General features: G+C 48.1%; 1 protein-coding gene across 6 annotated transcripts in view; it reads right to left on the bottom strand.

Annotated features, from left to right (window-relative positions):
- SIM2 (SIM bHLH transcription factor 2) overlaps positions 1 to 25,636 on the bottom strand; it is a 51,516-nt gene that overhangs the window by 15,764 nt on the left and 10,116 nt on the right. For all 6 annotated transcript variants that reach the window (XM_081300662.1, XM_081300663.1, XM_081300667.1 and 3 more), the window contains 5 exons: positions 23,302 to 23,391; positions 15,287 to 15,395; positions 12,096 to 12,181; positions 9,606 to 9,805; positions 5,275 to 5,381 (listed from right to left, as the gene is read on the bottom strand). In XM_081300662.1, coding sequence (XP_081156788.1) covers positions 5,275 to 5,381; positions 9,606 to 9,805; positions 12,096 to 12,181; positions 15,287 to 15,395; positions 23,302 to 23,391 — 592 coding nt within the window. The remainder of the gene's footprint in view (positions 1 to 5,274; positions 5,382 to 9,605; positions 9,806 to 12,095; positions 12,182 to 15,286; positions 15,396 to 23,301; positions 23,392 to 25,636) is intronic.

Genomic DNA, 25,636 nt, shown 5'->3' with positions numbered 1-25,636 from the left:
GGACCAGGAAGAAGACATGCCAACCCAGGGGAGAGAGGAGTCTCCTAGGGAAGAGCAAGAAGGCCCTGGCCACAAGCAGCCTCTTGATCTTGCCCTTCTCCGTTTTCAGAACCATGGGTTTCATAAACCTGTGTTCTTTGTAAATCACCCCACCTGTGGTATTTGGTTGTTGTTTTTTTTAAAGAGAGAGAGATTTATTTTTATTTTTTTTTAGTTTTCGGAGGACACAACATCTTTGTTTGTATGTGGTGCTGAGGATGGAACCCGAGAGCGCGCTGCTGCTTGAGCCACATCCCCAGCCCAGACTCTGCCGCTTTCTCTTGCCCTATACTAACTTGCCCACTCCTGCTACGTGCCTGGCCCCCTAAGCATCTGAGCTTCTGACTACCGTGTGTCCTTCAGAGAGTGTTCTCCTTGGCTCTACACAAGTTACTCTAATGTCCTATAATTTTGTCATAACAGTTCTGCTTAAAATTTTGTAAACTGCACATTCAGGCCCCAAAGCCTTTCTGGGACATGACCTGTGTTCTCTTCTGTCATTTCGGCTTGGCCCACTCTGGATAGGGGCCTACCCAAAGAGGTGAAATTCTCAGTCCTGTGGAAGGTCATGATTCTTCTGAACCATGGACACAGAAGCCCACCAGGTGTCCCTCGACACCTATCATCAGGTGCGCAGACACCAAGCCCTCCCCCACCAGCCTGTCAGGGTGTCTGGGGGAGCGTGGCCTCTCTAGTCTGAAGCCAGATAACTGCATCGTGCCTGGGGTCCCCAGGAACATCCGCAGCCCCACAGGAGTGAGGTGGGGTGGGTGGGAAGGCCACAGTCTCTCCTGTGAGGTCCCGTCTTCACTTGTTGTCATGGAAGGTTCTGAGGTAGACCTGGCACAGCCTCACTTGGAGACCTTCCCTGGGACACCAGGCCCACTTGCCACTGCAGCCCACAGAAGCCCCCCTGGGCTGCGGTGCCACTCACACTGACCCCAGAGGCCTCCCGACAGCAGTGCCAGGCTCTGCTTTTGCTCACACTTGAGTTTCTGGAAGGCTGTGAGTTATTTTTCTTGGGGGACTGCGATTCTGCAGACCCCATGGACTCCCACTCCCAATAAAGATAATATTTAAAAAATGTGTGAAAACCAGCTGACTATGGCCCTCATGTCCAGTCAGGCCTCCGCAGGGCCTTGGCCCTGTCTCCAGAGAGCCTGGCTGGTGCAGAGTGTAGTCTTAGGAACCTCACAACGACCCACTCTGGTCCCGCAGGGTGGCTGCTGCTTGCACCATCCCTGGCAGGAAGGAGCCTCTGTGCCTCTCACTGCGAAGTCCTAAGGAGCCCAGGTGGGTGGGACAGTGGCCTACGGTACCTGCAGCCATCTGCGGAGGATGGAGGGGGAGCAGTAGAGGCTGCCAATGTCCCTGTGTTCCTAAGAGAGCCAGCAGGCCAGCTCTAGCTGATCAGAGCAAAGGACTCAGGTGCCGGGTCGGCAGCAGCCATGATGCAGCTCTGGGTGGAGCATGGGAGGGCAGGAGGCTAGAATCACAGGCCAGCCTGGAGACCTCCTCTTGGGCCAGGCCCCTGAGCCCTAGCACTGTGTGACAAGACTGAAAGATCACATTGCAAAGTTACGCCTTCAGCCTCCTCAGGCTTCTCACGTGCTCTCCAAGCCGCCCAGCCAGCTGGACGGAGGCAGCCCGGCCCACGACGTGGGTGAGAAGCAGGAGGGATCGGGTCCCCTGCCCATGAGGTTCCCTGTGGAAGTCACCTCAGAGCGTGACTGTGCTTGGGGACAGGCCCTCAAAGAGGTGATTACAGAGGCCTGGGGTCACATCATTCATGTGACTGGCGTCTTTGCAAGAAGAGGAGATGAGGTACACAGACGCACACGGGGACGTCCACGTGAGGGCACAGGGCAAGACGCTACTTACAAGCCAAGGAGAGGGGCCCAGAAGGAACCAGCCTGCCAACACCCTGACCCTGGACTTCCCGTCTAAGAATTGTGGAAAAATAAGTGTCTGTCACTTAGGCCACCTCGTCGCAAGTTTTGTCATGGCCACCCTCGCAATCTCGCCCAGTCCCCATGAGGAGGTGAAGGGAAGAAAGGACTTGGGTCCCTGGGTGGGCTCTCTGGGGCCAGCAGCTGGACACATGGCCCCAGGAGGAGGGGTGGCAGCCGCTGGCACCCAGCTGGAGTTCAGAGAACTGGCCTGTGTGGGGGCTCCCTCAGCCCTCAAGCAGGAGCTGGACAGGAGGACGTTGCAGCTGGCCAACAGGGTCCCAGGCAAGGAAGGCAGAGAGGTGATGGTGCCCCTGAGAGAGGTGTGGCCCCACCAAACAGAAGTCGAGAGCCAGGGCTGGCAGGAGAGGGGAACTGGTGCAGGGCCGGTGCCTGGACTGAGTCACACAGCCCCAGATGGTGGCCAGGGGACGTGGGAGATGAGGAGGGGCTGGGGGAGGCTGACCTGGGCAATAGCCAGTGGCCACTCCCGCTGCCTGCCTGCTCTCCCTCCTCAGGCCCTGCCCTGAGATCAGTCCTCAGGCAGTGACTCTCAGGGGCTGGAGTCTAACTACCTCGGCTCACTCTCCCTGTGGGCTCCATAAGTCTGGGGCAGGGGCCATACAGGCTCCAGAGTCCTGGGGACTGAGCATGAGCCGCCCGTGCAGTAGCCCATAGAGGCGGACTCTTCCTCCCTGCTCATTTCCCTCTCCCCACCCATGTTTCAGTTCAACTAAACAACTGCCCCTGAACTCCAAGCTCAGGGTCTATAACTGGAGTTTAAGGAAATATAACAGGTGCATCTGGACCCAGGGATGGAGAGCTGGGACCAGGAGGCCTGGCGCTGGCCTTTCTGCCCCAGTTCTGGGCCTGGGGAAGAAAGCGGAGCCTCTGGGACCACACACTGAGGAGGTTTTGAAGTTGACAAAGTGTCACATCATGAAGTCCCAACCCCACCACCCCGGCTGCTGGAGATGTGTCCTTATTTTATCTGATGAGTCTGGCCTGGGAGAGGAGGGGGTTAGGGCTTGGATCTGGAATGACCCCCAGAGTCTCTTGGTGAAGGCCTGGTTCCCACCACAGCAAGGTTCAGAGGCGGGGCTTTAGGCAATGAGTGGATCCCGGGGACCCTGACCTCATCAGTGGATCAGCCCAGGGATCAGTCGGGTGAGTGAAGCCGTCAGAAGAGGCAGTCACTGGGGGAGAGTGTTTGCCTGTCCCCGGCCCTTCCTCTCTTTCTTCCCCTGCAGCTTCCTAGCTCCCATGAGGGGACGGCTTTCCTCGGCCGTGCCTTTCCCCCATGACATTTCTGCCTTCAGGACAGCTGCCTGTGGCTGCATCCTCTGACACGATGAGCCAGAATAAATCCTTCCTCCTCTACGTGTCCTTGTCAGGTATTTTGGTCACAGTGACAGACACTGAGGGTAAACTGCCAGGTTGAGGTCATGGCTGCCCTGAGGGCTGGTGCTACCCAGGCACAGGGCCTGTCTTGACGTGGAAGCAAGGCGTGAGTTCGGGGTCGGCTCCCGGCACTCTGCTGGGTGAACGCCTGGACTCCTTGATGCCAGCCCCTCGATGCACCAGGACACCCTGGCAGAGGGGAGGCTGGGCAGTCACAGGGGCTCACAGTGGATCCAACCATGCTCGCTCTCCCTGAGCCCGGGAAGAGGGTTGCTGTCCCCTGGTCTCTTCGAGAGCTGCTCAGCCCCAGCCACCGTCAGAGCCCCGGAACGGTCGCCATCATTGCCACGATTGCCTTTTCTGGTTTTCTTTGATTTGCCCATTCTGGCCCTGGCCAGGGTCACATGACTAGCATCACTGGGACCTTCATGATTTTTCCAAAGCACAAATCCTTTTACCTTCTCTCAGGGAAAGGGGTTCCATCTCCAGCACCACAAATAAAATAAAAATTTAAAAAGTGAGGACTTTCAACGCCACCGGTTCTCTCTCCCCAGGCTCAGAGGCCTCATGGGCAGCGTCCAGCCACACTCTGAGCAACTCTCTCCCGTGCAGCTCAATGCTGCAGCAGAAGCTCCCAGCACGCTCCTCCCCAGGAGCCCGTGGGATGGCTGCCCCCTTGGCAGAACCACTTCCAGCTCCTCAGGGGTGAGGCTCTCCTACGGACTCCATCCAGATGCTAAGCTGTTGCTTCCCTACCCACCTTGGTTCCAGGAGTAACAGGGATGCTTATGAGATTGTGATTTGGAAGAAAGAAAGAAAGGAAGGAAGGTACGAATGAAGGAAGGAAGGAAGGAAGGATGGTTCACAACTCGGAGTCTTCATGTGCACACGGGAGCAAGGAGTCTGTCCAGCTGAAAGTCCTGATTGCCACAGCCTCTGCCTGTGGTGACGCGGGGAGAAGAAAACAGCAGCCACACCCTAGTGATGCCGTGTTCTACGCTGCACAATGTGGCTGCAGACTTAGCTGCCCCGGGACCTGCCGCCCACCTCCGACAAGATACCAGCACTTGTCCTCTAACATCTCTTAGTTAACCCAGCAAAGCGAGAATAGAGGACGAGCCCTCTGGGTCCCTCTGCAGGAGACTGAGCTCCTCTGACCATCTGTATGTAGCCACTAAACAGCAGCAGGAGGAGGAGGTGTTCCACTCCATCCAAATTATTCTTTGCTGCATTTGGACTCTCGGAGTGTCACTTTGATAGTGATACTTTGGTGATTGGAGCATCCCCTCTGAAACATGCAGATATCCCCAAATCACCTCCATTGGCCGATCAAACACTGTTCTGTTCACTCACTCCAAGCTGATTTCTATCATGGAACATGTAGTCCTTCCCTGAGCATCGCCAGCAGGGTCGGGGTTCAGCAACTGGACTCTGCTTAGGTTTGACTCCTAGATCTGCCACCTCCCTGATGAGTGACCATAGGCAAGTGGCTCTACCTCACTGGACCTCAGCATCCTCAACAGTAGAAGGAGAAGCATGCACACGAGACTCCCCCTCACTGGGTTAGTAATCTGCTTAATCCCTTAAACCTGTCCCTGACCACAGTTAAGTGCTCAGGGGTCAATTCTCTGGTTATTGCCATTATTCATAGCTGGTGTGCAGACTTCATAGAGAAGCTGGATTCCAAGTCCACGATCTGGAATCCAGGCAATTCCCCAACACCCTGCACCTGCCGGCTTCATGAGCAGGTTCTGGAGAAGATGCTCAAGAACTGGCACCTGTGAGGAAGCCCCTCTGAGGCTTCAGGCTCCTCTGGACACTGTGCCAGGCAAGGGATGCCCCCTCCCCGGCCAGCTGCCTCCCAGGCCCAGGTGGTACTACTCACGGAGGTGGTGCGCGTAGCGGAGGTGGAATGCATCGCAACCGTGCACATGATGGTACAGCGTCTTCTCAATCAGGTCCTGTGGCTCGTAGCCTGTCAGCTCGGTCACCCTGGGGGAGGACGGCAGCTCCGTGAGTCACTCTGCTCTGCAGATTGCCTTTCATTTAAACTAATATTGGTTTTGCCAACTAATCAAGTGCTAAAAGGCTCAGGGGGGAAATGTTGATTTTGGAAACTGAGAGTGATCTTTTTTACAAGAAGCAAATCTTTGAAGTCTCGCCCAGTGCAGGATGTAGCACTATTTGTGAGCAGGAATGTTCTGAAACCCCTGGCTCAAAGTGTGTTTGGGATGGCTTAGGACTGCGGGCTTTTTCAGGGGTGAGCTTATCTGAGGGCACATGGGAGTGAACTTTGATACCGACATGGGGAGAAAGAGGCTATGATGAGAGCAATCCTCTGTTTCATGCAGAGATCACGTTTTGCATTTTGTGGACGGGCACTTGGGTTGCTTAAATCTCCACTCCATGCTGGACACTCCTAATGGACACAGTTGATCTCTGGGACCCTGCAGTTGGGTGATTCCTACTAATGGGAATTATGGAAAATTGCAGATGTTTAAGCCTTGTATCACTAGAGGATTATCTCAGACCGCCCAGGAGCAGTGGAACATCTGAGGATATTGTGACTAGAGGGCAGACCCGAAGCTCTCCATAGAAATGGGAGCCTCTATCCAGTGCCTGTGGGACTCCACCCCTCTTTATTCCGTCAAGCCCTGGGCAGATTAATTTCCCATTCCAGCTCTTTGAAGAACAGTAGCTGTCAGCATCCAAGACCACCTCCGCACTGACGGCCTGGGGTGGCTCTGTCTGTAGGTGAAATTGCGTGTGGCAATGGTTGGGTTCCCCAGCTGCAGCCCCCGAGCTGGGAGCTGTGCCTTTAGAGGGGGTGGCCCTAAGCCAGTGTTGCGGTGACAGATATGCAGAGACAGATGAAAGAGGAGGACAGGAAGAGATTCCAAAGGCCGTGAGACTATGGTGAGAATCAGTCCTGGGGGCAGCAGTGAGGAGGGAGCACCCAGGAAGGCCAGGGCACCCGGGAGGGCCTGGGCTAGGGACCTACTAGCCAGGGTATGAAATATGTAAAATGTGAGCTGCAAATTAAACTGGGCATGACCTCACGACCACTCTCGAGCCCACTTCCCCTTCTGCTGAGCTCTGCTGGGGCTTTGGGTGGTAAATCTCTGGAAGCCTCTGGGTTCCCAGGAGGGGCTCCCAATTTGTTGTGCACATCCCCAAGATGTTCCTACAAGGTGGGAAAGGAACGGGGCTTGAGGCAGAGAAAGGAGACTTTACTGCCTCCATTCCGGTCATTCAGGGTTCAAGGGACTTGAATAAGGGCCACCTAGAACTTCAAGCCCCATCGGAGTCAAACTCCATGGCAGGACATTGAGATGTCTGGCTTCCCCCAAAAAGAAAAACAGACATCTCCACAGCACGGGATGAAAGAGGCTTCTTAGCCTCCTCGACGTCAAATTATAGAACAAGGGCCCTGAACGTGTAAATGAATCAGAAACACATGTATTGAGTTTCTCATCAAAGTACATACTGGCTTTAAAAATTAAAGGGAAGGGGAAGGGCTTGGCAAGATGCCCTCCTGTTTTTTTCCAAACCTCTAGTGTCTGAAGACCTGTCACAAGGATCTGCCAAACCCCAAACATCACTGGGTTCACCCATCCTTAGCAAAAGCTCCAGCTACAGTTTCAAAATGAAGTGCCACAAACCCCTAGGTACCTAATGTCAGGTTATGCTGAGTTCAGTTTTGCCTGGGACCATCCTGGGTATCATGCTAGAGGGCCCCCTGAAGCCTACCACCCTTGCTCCTGTGACTTGGAGCCATTGGGCCTCTGGCCAAGCCCTTGCTATGGCTCCTGGGGTTTGGACCAGAAGCTGACGCCTCCACCCAGCCTGGCCTCTGCTGTCCCCCCAGTACTGGGCCAGCCCAAGCCACTATGCCCTGGCCCAGAGGCCTTTCAAAAACCATAGGAATTGCAACCAAAGCAAGACCACAGTGACCATGAGGGATTCTCCAGTGCTCTTTGGCCCCTGAAGCCCTCCTCCATGAAGGAGTTTAGAAAAGCCTTAGGCTTTACTAGAAGCTTCCTGATACTTAGCAGGAAGTATTGCAGGGCTTAGGTGGGGACAGGAAGTCTCCTTTGAGGTTTTTTTTTTTCGGGGGGGGGAGGGGTACTGGGGATTGAACTCAGGGGCACTCGACCACCTAGCCACATCCCCAGCCCAATTTTTTTGTGTTTTATTTAGAGACAAGGTCTCATGGAGTTGCTTAGCACCTCACTAAATTGCTGAGGCTGGTTTTGAATTCACGATCCTCTTGCCTCTGCCTCCAGAGCCACTGGGATTAGAGGTGTGCACCACTGCACCCAGCCTTTGAGATCTTTACCCTTTTTCTCTAGTTTCTCCAGGGGTGCAGCCCTTACAGGGAGTTTCACAGGCCCTCACTGGTACCCCACAGGCCGTATCTGAGGAACTCGTCAGGAAGCAGCCTGTCTTCCAGCTAACCACCTGCACCCTTTGCTGGAAGACCCTCTGCATTTCACAGTGGTATGGGCTGAACAACTTGAAAAGACTCCACATCTTCCCTCTGGGACACCCCTTCTTTCCTCTTCTAGAGAATTCACTGGATCTCAGGGTGGTTTTTGTTTGTTTGTTTGTTTTTAATTGTCTGAGAAATATTAGGAGGCAAAACAAGGGAGAAAGTAGTTGGATCCTCCCTAGTTCCCTCGGTAATGACCTTGGACAGCCAATTTCCAGCTGCTTTCAGAAGTGATTCCTAAATTGGGAAAGAAGTCTCCTATCACTGCATGGCCCACTGCAGGAGGCAGCTGGCCTGGCCTCCTCCCCACAGGGGCTCCTTCTGCAGGGCAGGAAGAGAGCATTTGTCACCCTTGTGCCACCCTCAAAGGTGTCATCAGCTCCCCCAAAGAGTCCTAGTTGCCCTTGGCTTGCAGTTTCTGTAACAATAATGGTGACTCTCTAACACCACCTCTTGCTGCTCCTCTGTCTTGGATGGTTCTGAGATACAATCATGGTAAGCTCAAGTCATTTCTGTCTCTACCTCCTGCCCCTACCTAGCTTTGTCTTTTAAAAGTAAAAAAGTAAGAATAACAAGTAGTAGCCAGGCACAGTAGTGCACACCTGTGATCACAACTACTCAGACAGTTGAGGCAGGAGGATTTCTTGAACTTCTGGTTCAAGGTCAGCCTGAACAACATAAAAAGACCCTGTTTCAACAAAAAAATGGGGGGAATATAATCAGTAAATCCTAGCATCAGGACACACAGAAACCAAAATGGATATATCCCCTCTCCTAGAAATCTCAGCCACATATGCCAAGTTAAAAGAAGGATCTGACAGCTCATTCCTGCCTGCACAGTCCAGGAATCTATGGGATGAAAAACAAGGTGGCCTTGCAGGCAACTGAGGCTCTGGGTTTGCAGCTGAGGCTCTGAGTTTTCTGTTTCTCATCTCTCATCTAATTTCATCCTTCTCTAGTCTTGTGGTAGCCAGTGCATGGACAGGTCTCTCATTTTGCAGATAAGAAAATGGAAGAGGCCCCACAAGCCAAAGCCTCAAGACCATACATGAGCAAAAACATCTCATTATCCCCCACAAAAATACAGTTACTACTTGCAAAAATAAATTTCAGTTAAAAAAATAATAAAAAGTACAAAGACTTTGAGGCCAGCAGCCTGCCCTGGGAGAGACCTGAGGCCTCTCTAGCACAGCCTCCAGAGACAAGAATTGGTGTGCCTCTGCCTCACTCACGCTCCCTTCCCCCAGCCCAGACACAGGCTGAGCTCGTGATCAAGTGTTCCCCCAGGGAAGGCGACCTCTCTGCTCCCAGCCTCCAATCTGCCATGGCTGTGGGGGATCTGAGGGCTTCTCACCCTGCTCAGTGTGGAAACCCATTGGTTTTAAAATCCTACCGGCTTGGCAGAGAGATGAGACATAATTCTGATGTTGTGGGCCTTCAGAAAAGGATAAATTGTGCCCACAACACATATTCCCATTCCAAACTCCGCTGAAATGATTCAAATATAACTTAATTAATTAAAATAAATCCCAGAGTCCAAAGCTGAATTAATTCTTTCCATTCATGACTAGATTTCACTAAATCTCTTTCTAATCCACATTCTTAGTAAGACTTATTCCTTGTTATAGTTTGGCTTAACATCTCGGAGCTCTCTGGGGCCAATTTCTGTCATCGGTATCTTCCAGAATGTCACAGCAGTGTTGTTGGCAGGTGCCACAACTCACCTGGAATCCAGGAATATCAGCTTCAGATCGAGGCTGGCCCTGAACATGAACATGTTACTGTGCAGCTTGATCTCTGTGATGGCACTGGGAGGCAGTGACTGGCCCACCGCCACCAACCCCACGATCTGGTAACAGGAGTCGTACAGGGACATGTCCAGCATGTACTGCCTGATCTTCAAGTAGCCGCTGCAGTGGATGACCTGGGGGAGCAGAGGGCAGGTCAGCTGGCCATGGCACCCACTCCTCCTGACTCCTTTCATGGAACGTCCCCAACCCAGGTTCTACCGGTGTGTGGCCAATATGCTGACAGATGCCTTTCTTAGCAGACAGTGTCACAGTAAAATATAAGGGCTGTCTTATTCTGTCAACCATGAGTAAGGAATGTCACAAATTAGGACTCTCTGACATAGGATGAGTTTATATGTAAGGAACCCACTGCGAGTCGTGCTTAGAGAACACAGCAAGACCTTCTTAGAAGACAGCCATTTGTTTCACTAAATGCTCGCTTCAGTATTAAAATGCTTCCCACCTTCCTTTGGGACTGAATTTGACCTCTGCATCACTTGACATGCTCCTACACTCCAGTAAATTAAGAATCCTTTCAATAGATTTTTTTTTTAATCTTCATTTTTATGTCTTTTAATTTCATGTATTTTAATTCAAGATCTTAATAATCAACAAGTCAGAGTGGCTATCTAGAAGCCTTCCAGTTAGAGCCAAAGTCCATGTAGGCAAGAATGCACCAAGTTCAAACAGGAACCTCTGTACCACCTGGAGCCTGATGAGTAGAAGCATTTATGCCAGTTAAAGTCGGTAACAGGCTGGGGCATAGCTCTGCAGGGTATAGCTTGCCTGGCCTGCACGAGACTCTGGGATCCAGGATGGCAAAAAACATATTAAGTCAGTAAAATCGTGCTAGAATCACGATCCTCGTAACTGCAGTGGTACGAACTAACATCCTTAGCCTTCAAGTTCTCTGTTCAAAAACCCTTTCTCCAGGATCCCTCAAGGTATTCATCGTCTGTAGAGCTGGAAGAAATCTCCAAATCCTTGTAGTCTATTCTCCCATTTTACTGAGCAGGGAAGTGAGGACAAGATAGACAGGTGATGTTCTGCTGCAGATTAGACAGCTGGACCATCAATAAGCAGCAGAAACAAGTCAAGAGCCAAGTCTCCTGAAGAATGTCTCCAGGAGAGGCGGGGCTGGTGGCTGCCCATCCTGGCCCAATGCGGCTTAGAGCCTGGGACAATTAAAAACCAAGGGAGCAGGGGTTGGGGGAGCAGCTCAGGGGTAGAGCTCTTGCCTCTCGGAGGCAGGCCCTGGGCTCCATCCCTAGTATGGCAAAAATAAAATAAAACAGAACAAATGAGGGGGTCGAGGTCCAAGGGAAGAGCTCAGAGTGGGGTGGCCGAGGAGGGCCAAGGGGAAGGGTCAGCCTGGAATGGGGAAGGCACTGGGAGGAGCTGAGGGGAAGGAAGACCCTGGGCTGGGAGGGGCTGGGAGGGGCTGGGAGGGGTGTTCCAGAAAGAGAGGACAAAGGCACAGATGCCTCCTCTTCTCCCCACCCTCCTCCCTCCTCTTCAAAGGAACAAATGTTTCTAGAAAAGCTTCCTAGCTGTCTCCAACTGCAGAGTGACTGATGGCTGTGACCTCAGGGAGGACAGCAGAGAGGATCCTGGAGGCAGTGGGGAGCTCAGAGAGAGGACCGAGGGTAACAGACTCCTGGCACACAGCAGACTTCCTTAACCCACGTCAACTACCTCTGACATTGTGGAACGACACTGCCAGCAGGCTCTGCAGGTCACCTGCTCCTAGACGCTGGAATTAGCCAGAACAAGCAACCTGTCTGGAAGACGGATGAGGCCAAGGAGGAGGGGCTGGGCATGGAGGTCCCGGCTCCACAAGGCTCACCATCCCTCTCCCTCTCTGCTGCCTTCCTTGAGTACACAACGAGGACAGCCACCCTCCTGTCCAAGGACTGGGGTGACTGTATTCACCAGACGTGGTACCTCAGAGCAAAGCTCTACTTGGCACCTAAGAATGTTATCACTGTCAAGCTCATGATCACCAGCCCTGGATGATGGAACATTCCAGGGTAAGAGTGGCATCTCTGTGCTCTGAGTACTCACTATGGCCCGGGACCTTGCCCAGGAATGTGGATCCTCAACAGGGGCAGCTGCTACTGTGGGACTGTCCAGCATGCAAAGTGGAACTTGTGGGCACCAGGGCAAAAGTCTAACCTGAGCCACAGCTACTTCTGGTCTCGTGGGACGAAAGCCAGCCAGGCTGGACAATCCCTCTAAAGCACCAGCCCTTACGTGGGCCCCAGAAGCAGCCATGAGCCAGTCACTCAAGACTTCTGCCCTGGTGGGGATGACACATTCGGTTCCGAGGCTTCCCTTCTGCAGACATCCTTGAGTGTGAGGCGGAATACCAAGTACCCAGTGCAGAACATGGCCAGCTCTCCGTCCCCCCAGGGCCCTTCATACCTTGTATCCACTGCACGTCAGCCCCGCGTTTCTTTTTGCCAGGACGCACTTCATTCGGAGGAAGAAGGACCTCTCTATCTCGTACTCTGAAAGCAGGAGCAAGGTGCCATGGGCCACAGTCCCACCTGCTTCCCATCTCCCCCCACACAGCATCATGAAATTCCCAGGGTCACAGTCAGAGGCCTGCTCCTCTGTGCCCCGACCCTGACCCTGAGACCTTGCTAAGGTCTGGGTGAGGAGGGGAGAGACTGGCCCTGTCCTGGTGTGGCTTCCACAGGCCCCAAAAGAGAGCAGCTCAAATCTCAGCCACAGCCTGGAGGCCAGCCTGGAGTCAAGGGCTGGGCCTGGCAGAGCTCCACCGGCCACCGTCACCTCCTAGAGGCCACAGAGTGGCTTGGCATCGGGAGAACTTCCTGGCAGTCTTGGGGTGGGTGCCTGAGATACCATGAAGGCCCAGAAGAGTCTGACTCCCCTCAGGTAGCAGATGCTAAGTGTCAGTCACAGCGTAGGCTCTTTCCCTGGCAGAGGGGGCCGGCCACTCATACCTCCTGCCAGCTGCACTGTGGGCGCTGGGTGCCGAGAACCATCATGGCCAGAACAAAGCTTTGGCCCTCATTTCTGGCCCTGGAAGGAGCAGCCCTTGTCTCCACCTCCCCAGGGAACCCCTCACAGCTTAGCTAAGCCAGACCTTCCTTTCCTTTCTTTGAAAGGCCCTGTGCATAAATCTCTGTTCTCACTCTTGCAAACATACAGGAGTCCTCCTCGGCTTTAAAGGACACCAGCCCTCGGAGACAGCAATAGAGAAAGGCCACACCTCCGAGTGAGGGGCTGTCACTCCACTCTAAATAGACATTTGTTGGAGGTTAATAAGTTTATCTATTTATTTATTTTGTAAATAAATACAAGGCCCTCACACATGCTAGGCAAGTCTCTAGCACTGTGCTACATACCCAACCCTTTTCCATTTTGAAACAGGGTTTCACTAAGTTGCTGAGGCTGCCCTTAAACTTGTGATCCTCCTGCCTCAGCCTCCTGAGAGGCTGAGATTACAGGCATGCACCATTGTGCCTGGTGACAAATTTATCATTAAAAAAGGATTGGGTCGGGCATGGAGGTGCATATCTGTAATCCCAGCGGTTTGGGAGGCTGAGACAGGAGAATTGTGAGTTCAAAGCCAGCCTCAGCAACTGTGATACATTAAGCAACTCAGTGAGACACTGTCTCTAAATAAAATACAAAATAGGGCTGAGATGTGGCTCAGTGGTTGAGTGCCCCTGAGTTCAATCTCCAGTACCAAAAAAAAAAAAAAAAGGCTGGAGTGGAGCAAGGTCCTCCACTGTCCCTGAGGGCACTGCCTCATGGAAGTCTGGGAATCGACTCAGAGGCCTCCTTGGTTCCCCCAGCTGGACAGGCTATGTGCTTTACCCACAGTCCTCCTGTCTGAACCAGACAGATGTCACTGAGATGTGGAAGCTCACGTCTCAAAAGTACCACCTGGTCTTACTCATCTGGGGGGAGGGCGCACTTCTCACACATTTCACCATAAAACAATGGGGTTCCATCCAGGCAGAAAATCTGTGAGTGAGAAGAGCACCGTGTGCTCAGGAGCCTTCCCTGCACCCCTGGGCTGGCACTGCAGGGAGTCAGCACGGGACCCTAGGCCCCCAGCTTGTTGCCTCTCCTCTAGGACTGCTCTCTACCTCAGCCTCGAACCCCACAGAAACGGGAGTAGACGGGCCTCACTGTCCCCCCAGCTGCACTTACTTTCATTCTTTCAACACTTTTCCAGAGGCTACAACACAGGAAGGGGAACATGAAACCCATGGCAGTAGCAGAAGGCCACTGCCAGGCAGGGGGCACCCTGTGCGGTGTTTTAAGCAACAACATGGTGTTCTGAGGAATTCTCTAGGACTCCTGCTGTCTGTGTCCAGCTTTGAAAATACGCCACAGTGGAAGAATTAGTCATTGTCGTTGGGAATGACTCTCGGCATCATTTTTTCATGTTGATTTAGACGCCATCCCATCCCAACGACTATCACAGGCTGTAGTTATAGTCAGGGCCCGTCTTGTCTCAGAAGCTGGCACACCAGACTCTCTCCTTGGAAAGGAACAGCAAGATCAACTGCTGCTGGACAACTGAGCATGCGCTTCTGTGGTCCCTCCTCCGAGCCTGAGGGTAATCTTCCCCAGGAGGGAGCAATAAGAATGAAAGCCATATTTCTCCTCCTTGGCTAAATGTCCTCACCACTTTGAAGTCTTTTATTTGCATTTTGTTCCCCTGGGGAATTGGGGCCCCATTGGGTACTACAGTCTGAGGCATAAGTGAGACCCATTAGCCTGCTGGCCTCTTTGAGCTGTCCACGAAGTTAAGAGGCCAGGGTCCCGGGAAAACTTCTGTGTCTTCCCAGCATTTGTTATAATTTTTTGATGCCCAGGGCTTCTTAACTGATTTGTGCTATGGCAAAAAAAAAAAAAAAAAAAAAAAAAAAAAAAAAAAAAAAAAAAAAAAAAACCAAAAAACCAGACCCCTGCTCAGAGTAACACTTTTAAATGCATAAAATAAAATGCATATAGTTACAAAACAAACCAACTATGTAGGAAAGTCGTTATCCCAGTATTTAAACACATAGTGGCACACCCTGAACATGGATGTAAGTGTGCTATTTTATCACTACATTAAATAACAAGGTTCAGTGGTGGGTCTCATGACTTCCAGAATTTTGCAGTAGCCACGAGCATACATGATATGTTGAAATGTCCACCATGGCTACAAGGTAACATGAAAACAGCAAAGCCACCGTCCTCCTGCTCTCAGGATGGTTTACAGTCTGTGGTCATAGCAAAGGAACTGCTGTCACCCAGGGGAATTTCAGGTGTAGTTTCCCCCAGGCAGTTTCACAGCCCCCTGGGCTGTATCCTCAGAAGCTGCAGCCCAGGTCTAAACCCGTGAGGCTGCAACCTGCAATTCTAAATCACGAGCACCTTCGTCCCCGGCAGCACTGAATAGTCTTTGGCAGTAATGGGGGCTGGTTTAAATAATCTGGTTTAAAAGACAGAGGCCAAAATGCACCTCCCACTTGATGGGGCCAAGTGTTGCCCTGGTAACCCCTAGACCTTGGCAGGTGTGGTAAGCCAAGCCCTGGGTCATAGTTAAGAACGTGGCCTTGTTTACTTTCACCTGGAGGAACTACCTTGGAGCAGGTGATGGTGAAGAGGCGGGTGGGCAGCGAGGACAGCCGTCATCTCGTCGTGGTCGGATGGATGGATGTACTCATAAATACTGTTGCCCGTGAGCTCCACCTGCAGGGGTGGGAGGGACAGAAATGTCACCATCTCTTCAGGGTTGGCACCAGGGGAAAGTGCAGGGTGTGCCACATGCTCACACCCTGCTGGGGTCAGGACTGGAGTCTGCCCACGACCCACACCTGCATCAAACGTGGAACCTTTGCCTCCCCACAGCCCAGCTCTGAACTGCCTTCCATGCCTGAGAAGCCAGAGGCTGGGCCTGAGCTCAGAGCCGGGGAGGCCTGAGCAGGAAGGAACGCCCTGGGGGGGCCTTGGAGGGGCCTGGGCAGCGTCCTTCAGAGACAGCTCAAAATGGACTCCAACTCTCTGGGCTCTGTCCTGCACCCCCACTCACATGCTGCCTGCCTGAGATAGCCACTACGGCCCTACTGTGCTCCCTCCTAGAGCGGCGTCCACTCCACCTCTCAGAGCTGACCAAGGGACCACGGGAGGCTCTACTCTGACAAAGCCCCTTTCTTCAGCAGCTCTGAACCGTGTGCCTCAGGCACTGCCAGACCTCTCTCACATTGCCAGAAATGTGTCTCTGGCCTTCCTGGTCCAAGATGACTGTGCAAATTCTACAGCTCTGGCCCAAGGGTGCGGCTGTGTCTCTGTGTGACCTGCAGGAGGGATTGGGGCCACTCCAGCCAGCCACATGACGTGGTGGTTATTTCCTGGGGTTGCTACCTCAACACCAGGGTAACGCCTCCTTCCAGACACGCCCCACAGGGGGGCCCCACGGCAGCCCTCCAGCCACGTCTGTGTGGGCCTGGACCTGGCTCTGCAGGAATGGGTGGTTCCAGAAAAACCCCGCTACTGGGATATTTGCACAGAGGGCCCTGGTGGTCCAGTTCCTGACTGCGAGCACCTTTAGAATGTTCTCCCAAGCACGGATGCCACTCAAGGATATGCTATTGAGTCCTTGAGACCTGCAAGGCACAGAAAGTTTCAGAAAGAGCCACCAGGGCAGCCTTCTGAGCACTGGGCGCAGTCCTGTTTTCAAGGCTCCTATTAGTAGAGTCGGGAGTGACAGATGAGGACAGTTGTCAGTGTATCCCAGGATTGTTTGGAGGAGCATCAGGAAGAATGACGGTAATTTCAGCGCAGCCAGTGGGAACCCCAAAGCCCAGCTGAAATAGTGCCCTTGGGAGGCAAAGGACCTTGAGTGGGTCGGAAGAGTCTTCACAGCCCCGCCCAAGGGAGGTGTGACCCGAGGGAGCACAAGGAGGCTGTGGCCGTCCTGTGTCTGGCCAGGGCACATTTGGAGACTACCTGCTGTCCATCAGAGGGCCATCTACAGAGGGGCAGCCCTGCAGGTGCCATGTGCCATGTCCCACAGCAGCATAAGGCCAGCCAAGTGGCTCAGTGAGAAGTTCTCCCAGGAGCCTCTGCCTCAGCTCTTCACTTGGAACCAAAGGGTCCTGGAGAGGTGAAGTAATGTATCCCACTCCTCCCAGCCAGTTCTCCTAATCTGTCAAGATGTGGCAAACTGCCTTCTTTATTCAGAAGAGATTGTTTCTGGTCTGCTAAGTAATTTCATCCCCTCAGAAGGCTTGCATGGCTCCACTCTCGAATTGTTCCTGGAGCATCTCCTTTGAATATGAGGCAAGCAGAGCACAGAGAGAATCCTGTTACAGACATCCCCCTGTCACCTCCTCACAGCCACCTCCCGAATCTGGGCCTCTGCGATCGACCTCAATGGAGATTGGCCCAAGTGAAAAACGTTTACGTCATTTTGTTGGAAAAAAGAGACAGAGAGAGAGAGAGAGAGAGAGAGAGAGAGAGAGAGAGAGAGAAATGAACCTTCTTCTTTCAAGTCATTCCTGTTACCCCTTAAAAAGTTTTAAATAAACCAGCAACATTTAAGCCAGCCACATGAGACAGAGCAGTCTCCTTTATCCTGACGGCAGCTATGGGGCACATTACAGAGTGCTATCAAAATGGGGAGTTTCGAGATAAACACTAAAGGAGCTGGATTTTAAAAGTCATTATTTCAATGGCTTATTATATATGTGTTTATTTATATATTTATTCTGGGGGCTGGAGGCTGAACCCAGGACCTCAAGCATGCTAGACAAGCACTGTGCCATTGAGGTCCAGCTTATTTTAAAATAATTATAATAATAATAATGTTTTAGTATTGGCCTGCAATGGATACCCTTATCCATGTTTTAAGGGGAAAAAATGATCATTCTGGTTTGCCTGAAATTCTTTTTGAGAGAAAAAATAGTACTCTGCGGGGCTGGGTTGTAGCTCAGTGGCAGAGCACATGCCTAGCAAGTGTGAGGCCCTGGGATCAATCCTCAGCAAAACATAGAAGTAAATACATAAAGATATTCTATCCATTTACAACAAAAATTTAAAAAAAAATTTTAAAAAATAGTACTTTACTAACGTCTCTGTTGAGAAACACCTTCAGGGACTTGCAGGAAAACTTGTATCTCTACTGATTAGGGGTGGGATTTGTGTTTTAATCCCCAAATCTTTTCATCTATTTCCAAAGTTCCTGTTCTCATCAGAGATTGGAGAACCAGGAGGGTCAAGAGGCAAGGAAGGAGGGCTTGATTTTCTGAGTTCTTGGGTCCATTATAAAACGGACAGGAAGTAAAACAGCCTTCAAATAAAGGAAATGTTTTTACAGAACAAATTCTGGAATGATAAAGCAGTGCTGACCTTAACTCAAAATTATGGTTGACATGTGTTTCCTGTATTTATTTATCTATTCATGCTTTTCAATGCCGGAAGAAATGTGACTACCTTGCAGGAAAAAAAAAATGTGTGTGTGTGTGTGTGTGTGTGTGTGTGTGTCTGTCTAGAGAAGGAGAGAGAGTTGTTGCCATAAAACTCCCTGGACTCGTACATCAGACTTATTAAAACAGAACTTCGATGTGATCCCTTATTATTTGTAGAACCCTGCTAACTACAAAATGAATGACTTTTCTACTAAGAGCTTTTTTATGTTTTGCTGAATAGCTTTTCCTCCTGCCAAGAAAACTGCCTATGATAAATACAACACTAAAAGGGTATATTCTGTGGGGAAGGGCAGAGTCACTCGGCACTGGGGAAATGCACATTACTCTGTTTTGGGTGTTTTGCTGAGTATGGTAAATTGAGCATTTAAAAATAAGATGGTTTGGGTTTCAGGGTTCACGTTATGTCAACAAACATAAAACATCGTCCTTTCTCTTTATTTCAAAAGTGAAAGAATTTGGTCTTGTGCCTCTAACCTACACGGTTGCTGTTTGTATGATTGTGTTTCTGGTATCAATCTCAAATATTACATTTTTCTTTATGTGTCTCATAAACAGCTATTTTATATGAAAATGTATACTAGTAACCTCAATGTTATATAACATGGAACTTTGGTAAGGAAATCTGAACCACAAGGATATTTAAAACTATATATAGCAGCTATACAGGGATTGTTTTTGCTTAAATATAAGTAAAATAATTACAATAATAAGAACAAAAAAGGAATCAAATCCGTTGGTAAATGTTCAGTGAATGTTATGGATAAGAGTGCTTCCCGGCACTACTTTTTCCAACATATTAAAATATGTCTGTATGTTTTTGTGCCTGCAAACCTGACAGAATCCCCAGGTTGGATGCATCTGTTTTCTAATGCTCGGCCTCTGGACTAGGTGGACAAACTAACTGTACTTTCTGCTTATCTCTGCCGTTTTTAATACCACAGTTTAATAACAATGACCTCTTGTTTACTAGCTTAAGATTTAAAAAAAAAATACACTCTGTCATAAGATGTAGATTTTTTAAAATTCCAATACTGGTATTAAAAAAGTTTAACGAATCCTTTTTAAGCCTGGTGCAGCGGCACATGCCTACAATCCCAGCTACTTGGGAGAATGAGGTAAGTTCGAGGGCAGACTGAGCAACTAAGCAATACTTGCCTCAAAATAAAATAAACATGGTCTGGGGGTATAGCTTAGTGGTAGAGCACTTGCCTAGTATGGAAGAGACTCTGGTTCCATCTCCAGCATTTAAAAGGAAAAAAAAAAAGGCTTTGGGTTTGAAGAATATAAAGAATCATTTTTACATCCTCAAATGTATAATTCAGGTATTTAGATAGTACAGATCAAAAGCAGGACAAAACAGAACAATTCCCTTCTGCTGTGAATTTTCACATGATTATGGCAGAACTGATGGGGGAAGGTATGTTCCTGTGACCCTCTACCAAGGAGTGTAACCTTGACTTAACATGAACCTCACTTAATGAGATAATGTCACTGAGAGTAATTGAAAGTTCTAGGAACACAGACGAGCACCATGTAAATATAAGCTATTACTACAATTGCTATTCACCAGAAAACCTTTTAAAGCATTACTTTGTCTACTGGGTAAAATTTTACTAATATTTTTGTGTGCATGCTGGGGATTGAACCCAGGGCCTGGCGCACGTTAGGCAAGAACTCTACTACTGAGTTCTATCCCCAGTCCGTAAGCCTATTTTATTAAGGTTTTTGGTTTGTTATATTTGTCCAATTCTTTGCTAATAATGAAAATAATCTAAAGGGTGTAAGTTTTTTTTTTTAAGAGAGAGAGAGAGAGAGAGAGAGAGAGAATATTTAATATTTATTTATTTATTTTTAGTTCTCGGCGGACACAACATCTTTGTTGGTATGTGGGCTGAGGATCGAACCCGGGCCGCACGCATGCCAGGCGAGCGCGCTACTGCTTGAGCCACATCCCCAGCCCATGCAAAACATTTTTTAAAAGAGTAGTTGGGTATTTGACATCCTATTCAATACTTTATTTTACTGTTTAAGTAAAGAAGACAGAAAAAAATACACATTGCAATTCTACCTAGATTTCCTTCTGTGGAGTTAATCATGAACAGAAGGCAGATCTAAGAGAAAAGTTTGTTGTTGCTTATTTAAACAGTTCACTGTGGAACACTCCCCAGCCACTGACCAGGGGCTCACACTGGCATTAAAGTGTTTTTGTAGCTGCAGACAGAGGCTAACACAACTCCACCGAGAAATCAGAAAAAAATCAGTTGCCCTACATGATCAACTTGACTTATCTTTTTTACAATTGTCCTTTCATAGGCAACAAAAAAACTAAAGGAATCTCTACAACTTGCTTAGAAAATGGTCATACCTGGACTTTCTTCCCTTTTAAAACAACGATACAAAGTTGTATTTTTGCATATGATGAAAAGGAAACATCATACTTTTATGCTGCCTCCATTTCCTCATGTGGAGTTAATTTTGACAGAAGGCTTAGTCACTACCTTTCCAATGTGTTGGTCATTCTTAATTATTGTGTTCATAATCAACAGAATCTTTTTCCCACATAAAAAGAGTCTATGTGGGGTGCAAGGTAGACTGGTAGGCTGAGCTGCCTGAGTGACAGATTGCTTAAGTTGTGCGCAGTACCTAAAGATGTGCCCACATATTCCAAGTGACCGAGCAACCCTAAGAGATGCCTACCAAAGGACTCTAGTTGCAAACTGTGTTTAATGAAAGTGAGGCTGTCTGGCTTTTGTATAGCTCCCTATACTTCACAAATCACACAAAATAGTTATTCTGATCTGTTTCCCAGCATGATCTGAAAGAGAGACAGCAGGCATTACCATATTATTTAAAATATAACCCCAGGACATTAAATTCCTGGATAGTTGAATTTATTTCCCATTTTGTTTTGACTGCTAGGGATCTCAGATATAAATTTAATACTAAAAAATAGTGGTCAAATTGATTTCTGTGATCATATGCAGAAATACAACTTTGTATCCTTGTTTTAAAAGGGGGGAAGGGCCAGTACTACCATTTTCTAAGAAAGTTGTAGATTCCTTTAGCTTCTTTGTTCCCTGTAGAGAAGACAATTGTAAAAAAAAATAAGTCAAGTTGATCATGCAGGGCAACTGGTTTTTTTCTGATTCCTCGATGAGGTTGTGTTAGCCTCCGTCTACAGCTACAAAAACACTTTAATGCCAGTGTGAGCCCCTGATCAAAAATTTTTTGACAAATCATCTTAAAAGTATATGAAATGTTTTATCTTATTTGTGATAATATTGTAAGACTATTAAAAGTAAATTATAATTTTAAAAGGTAAATAATCCACAGATTAGGTCAGAAGTAGAAACCAGTCTAGGTGCAAGTAAATAATTCTGATTAATTCTAAAAAATGTAAAGTAATAAATTTCTTTTTTTCTTTCCTTTCCATTTATTTGTGGAGGATTGGGGATGAGGGGTGGGCAGGACTTATTCAGCTAAGCACATTCTACCACTAAGCTGCTACAACCTCCAATCCCATAGAAATAGTAAATCTAATCTTCTCAAAACATTTCTCAGTCTGTACACATATTTATCCCTCGGTTCACATAGATGCAAGAGTCAAGCTTTGGAGGTTGGGGTTGTGTGCTAGCCTAGTATATGTGAGGCACTGGGTTCAATCCTCAGCACCACGTAAAAATAAAATAAAAATATTGTGCCACCTATAACTAAAAAATAAACATTAAAAAAAAGAATCAAGCTTTGATAAACTATTTGGGATAGCAGGTCCCATAAGAGAAGAGAGAGTAAGAAACAACCTTCTAAACAATTTTAATATGCAATTTCCTTTAACAGACTTTGCATAGGAAACACATAAGCCCACTTGGATGTGGAGAAGGATGTGCATACATTGGAAGAGATGGCTGTAAAACAATGACAAGTTGTTTTGGTTTTTTTTTTAATGTACTGGCAGAAAAAGAAAAGGAATACACCAAACTCAGGTTCCCAAATTTGGTAATTTTGTTTTTCAATGAGAAAAACTCAAGTAACATTAATAGGCATGTTCCATTTGGGCTTAACTGTGGGAGGAGGATGGACAGAACAGGTCACTCACACGCCTTTCGGGAGCCCTTGTTCTGTCTCTGTCGTTCATTGTAGTATGTCCTCACTTGTGATGAAAAGTCACACTGAGAGCTCACAATATAAAGGAACGTTTAGTCCTGGCATGTATAAAAAAATGTGACTTTTATTTCTCTGCTCCACGCTTGTTAAATCAGAGATGTGAAAGGGAAATCCAGTCTGCTTCTCCCTGTCGGGGCCATCCACAGGCCGGACCCTCCACCCAACCCTCATCTGGCTGGGGGTCCACAAGCTGAGGTCATCTCTTCCTTCTAAGGGAGGAACCCCCTTTTCAGAAGATGGTTTCACTTTTCCAGAAAAATGGGTAATATTTAAATGTTCTAAAGAAACCAGGACCTTGCAGTGCAAAACAGTAGTAAACTGAATTTTATGAGTTTCTATCACAAGCATATAAAATGCTTTACTGAAACAACCACTGAACTGGAAAAACTCAGGAAAAATGACCTTGAATTCCACGTGAACACTCATAAATCTACCCCTTCCCTTTCTGTCTCCCCAAAGCACATGCCGCATAAAATCCATGTTCTACAGCAGCTTCCTCTCACCTCACAGCAACACACAATACCATGTGCAGCCTGGCATGTGTGGACTGACTGGAGGTCCCCTGGGGAAGCTCTTTTCTGTACCATCTAACATCACTAGGTGAGCAGATAGGGCAGGGCATACATAGGACAGACTCAGAACAGGGCTGGCCACAGTGAAGACATACTGGTCACAAGCCCCAAAGGAAAAAGAAAGGAAAAAGGTAAAAATGCAAAAAAAAAAAAAAAAAAAAAAAAAAAAAAAAGAAGAAGGAGGAGGAGGAGGAGGAGGAAAAAGAAGAAAACTGCATGGGCATCCTATTAAGAGAAATTTGGGGCTGGGGGTAGAGCTCAGTGGTAGAGCTTGTTCAATCCCCAGCACTGGGTGGGGGTGGGGGTATTTTGCAGTTATGAATAATGTTCATACACAAATGCAGACTCATTTTCAGGCTAGGCAAAGCTGTTCACAATCTGCTACCATTTAATCGAATATTTTGATTGTACATAAAATTAGGCCATACCTACCTGGGACAAACCTAAATGTACAGAAGCCGTCTCGGATATATACATGATTTTGCCATCAGATGCTACCACAAAAACAAATCCATCCAAAGTCTGAAAAAGAAAACGTACCAGGGTAAGAGATGTTAGTTCTACACCAGCATTAAATCTAGAAATTTTGCTGTCACTGGGCTGGAGGTGAAGTGGGAGGAAGGTAAAAAGCTCAGTGGTGAAGTGTTCGCCAGCATCCATGAGCCCAGCACTGGGGGAAAAAAAATCAACGAATATTTGTTAAATTCAAAAAAGAAGGCAGGGCCATGAGGACCACAGGTGACAACACTCAAGGTTTATTTCCCAAGCCAGGCTCTGAAATGCTTTTAAAGCACTTTAAAAACTACCTTACATCCACATCACAAAATTCATGTGAAACATTTGAGAATTCCTATCATGCTCAGTTTAAATGTAGTAGCTTTATTGTTTGGAGTTATTTTAGCACTTAGCACAAATCTGGAGTTCTATGGTACTTAGGGGAACATCCACTACTATATAGACCATTTAAGTCATAATTGGCAGTCATTTATACCACTAGGACATACTCTTTATTTGCCACAATATTCTAGTTACCCATAAGTACCATTTGAATAATAAATTCCGACCACTGCCACTCCCCAGAAAATAAAACAAAATACCCGATTATTTTACCAGACAAAGTCTATAGAATTAACTATTTCAACTTTGTAAGAGATTGAATAACTTTTGCCAAATTCAAGGAGAAAAAGTATCTTCCAAAAAAATTAAAACTACCCAAATTAAATTCTGATTTTTACCTAAGCCCTCTAAAAATAAGATAAAACTATAAAAGATAATTAAGACAAATAAAAAGGTAATGATTATTTTTCTGTGTCAAAGACTAAATTTTTGAAAAAGGAAACTGTACTTTATTTACTCATTCATATTTTAGATCCAGAACCAAAGAAAAGCAATAAAGTTTGTGAAAGACCCATACAATCCGCAGTGAAACTCCCATAAAAAAAATATTCCAAATTAATTTCTGGCCACAAATTCTATTTTTACAGCATGTAATTGAAACCAGATTACCTTTGGGTTTTCTACCCCCCCCCCCCCCGTTGGAGGTGGGCTATAAAGAATGTAGCAGAAATGAAACTTGAAAGATATCCTTACATTCTGCTGTCTCAAATACCGTTTGCTGCAAAAATTCTTTGCTAACTAAATTATCACTACCTTTCCCTGTGCTAGGTTGAGACCAGCAACTTGATTATGTCTTACTTTCAGGTTTCTAACTCAGCTACAACACATTTTCCTAACAGAATCTGGGACATTTCAGAAATATAAACTATAAAGCAATTTCTAAAGTTACAGACACTTTGGTGTATTTTGCATAGTTGCTAAACTCTAAAACCATTAGAGATACATTTAACAAAACAGATCTCTTGCAACATCTAGGAAAACAAATAAAAGTGAAGAAATTATCATAATTAAATTCTAAACGTTGCCAGCAGTAGCTTAAACTTAATGGAAAACATGGAGTGTGCTTTCCTAGCTTCAATTACCTAATTCACTTACATGTATAATAACTGCAAAGACAGCCATCCACACACCACTCAGGAATTAATTAAATGTAAGACCTCTGGAAGTGTTGACTTTGCCCACCAGACTTTCTCTGAAGTTCCCCTGCAAGCACTTAGTTGTCCCTGATATTAGTGTCACTTATAATGTGAACAGTATGAAACACGGAAAACATCCAGCGCAAAGCTGGAAGGGAGGGCAGCCGGCGAGCCGAGGGCGTGTGGGCCAGGCTCCCAGAGAGCGTTACCTGGCCGGCTGCTATGCCACCGCAGTTCTCTCTAGTTGTGAAAGTTCCGGGTTTCAAATATTCCCCCATTCCCTTCTCCCTAGCACAAGTATTTTCAAAAACAAATCATCCCCAGGCATTTGGGGCAAAAGTTTTGAAAAGATCTGGTTTTTCAAAATGCAGAGCTCAGTGGCCGACTCGCAGATCTAAGTCACAAAGCCCTGCAGCCAACATCCTACCCTCCCGCCCTCCGCTTTTAATGGAAACACAAAATAGAGGAAATGCAAAATAGGTCTGGGTAAGCATTCTTCTATGGGGGGCGGGGTGGTGGTGGTGGTGAATGAATCAGGCCGTTGATGAGGCTCTGTAAAGGACATTGCTGTCCTCTGCTAGCGCCAGATGCTGACTTGGAAGTGGACGCTGGTGCCCAGGTTACCCATCCCAAATTCACCGCAGGGGTGCCTATCAGCGCTTCTATATTGCAGGGATAGAAAGCTGAGGTCCTGGCAGCTACACACTCACTAAACGCTGCCACATTGTGGCTCA

The sequence above is a fragment of the Spermophilus citellus genome (genome assembly GCF_964194105.1).
Source record: "Spermophilus citellus genome assembly, chromosome: 7".
NCBI classification, from domain to species: Eukaryota; Metazoa; Chordata; class Mammalia; order Rodentia; family Sciuridae; genus Spermophilus; species Spermophilus citellus.
The sequence above is the reverse complement of the archived record's forward strand: the minus strand, read 5'-3'. Positions and strand labels throughout refer to the sequence as shown.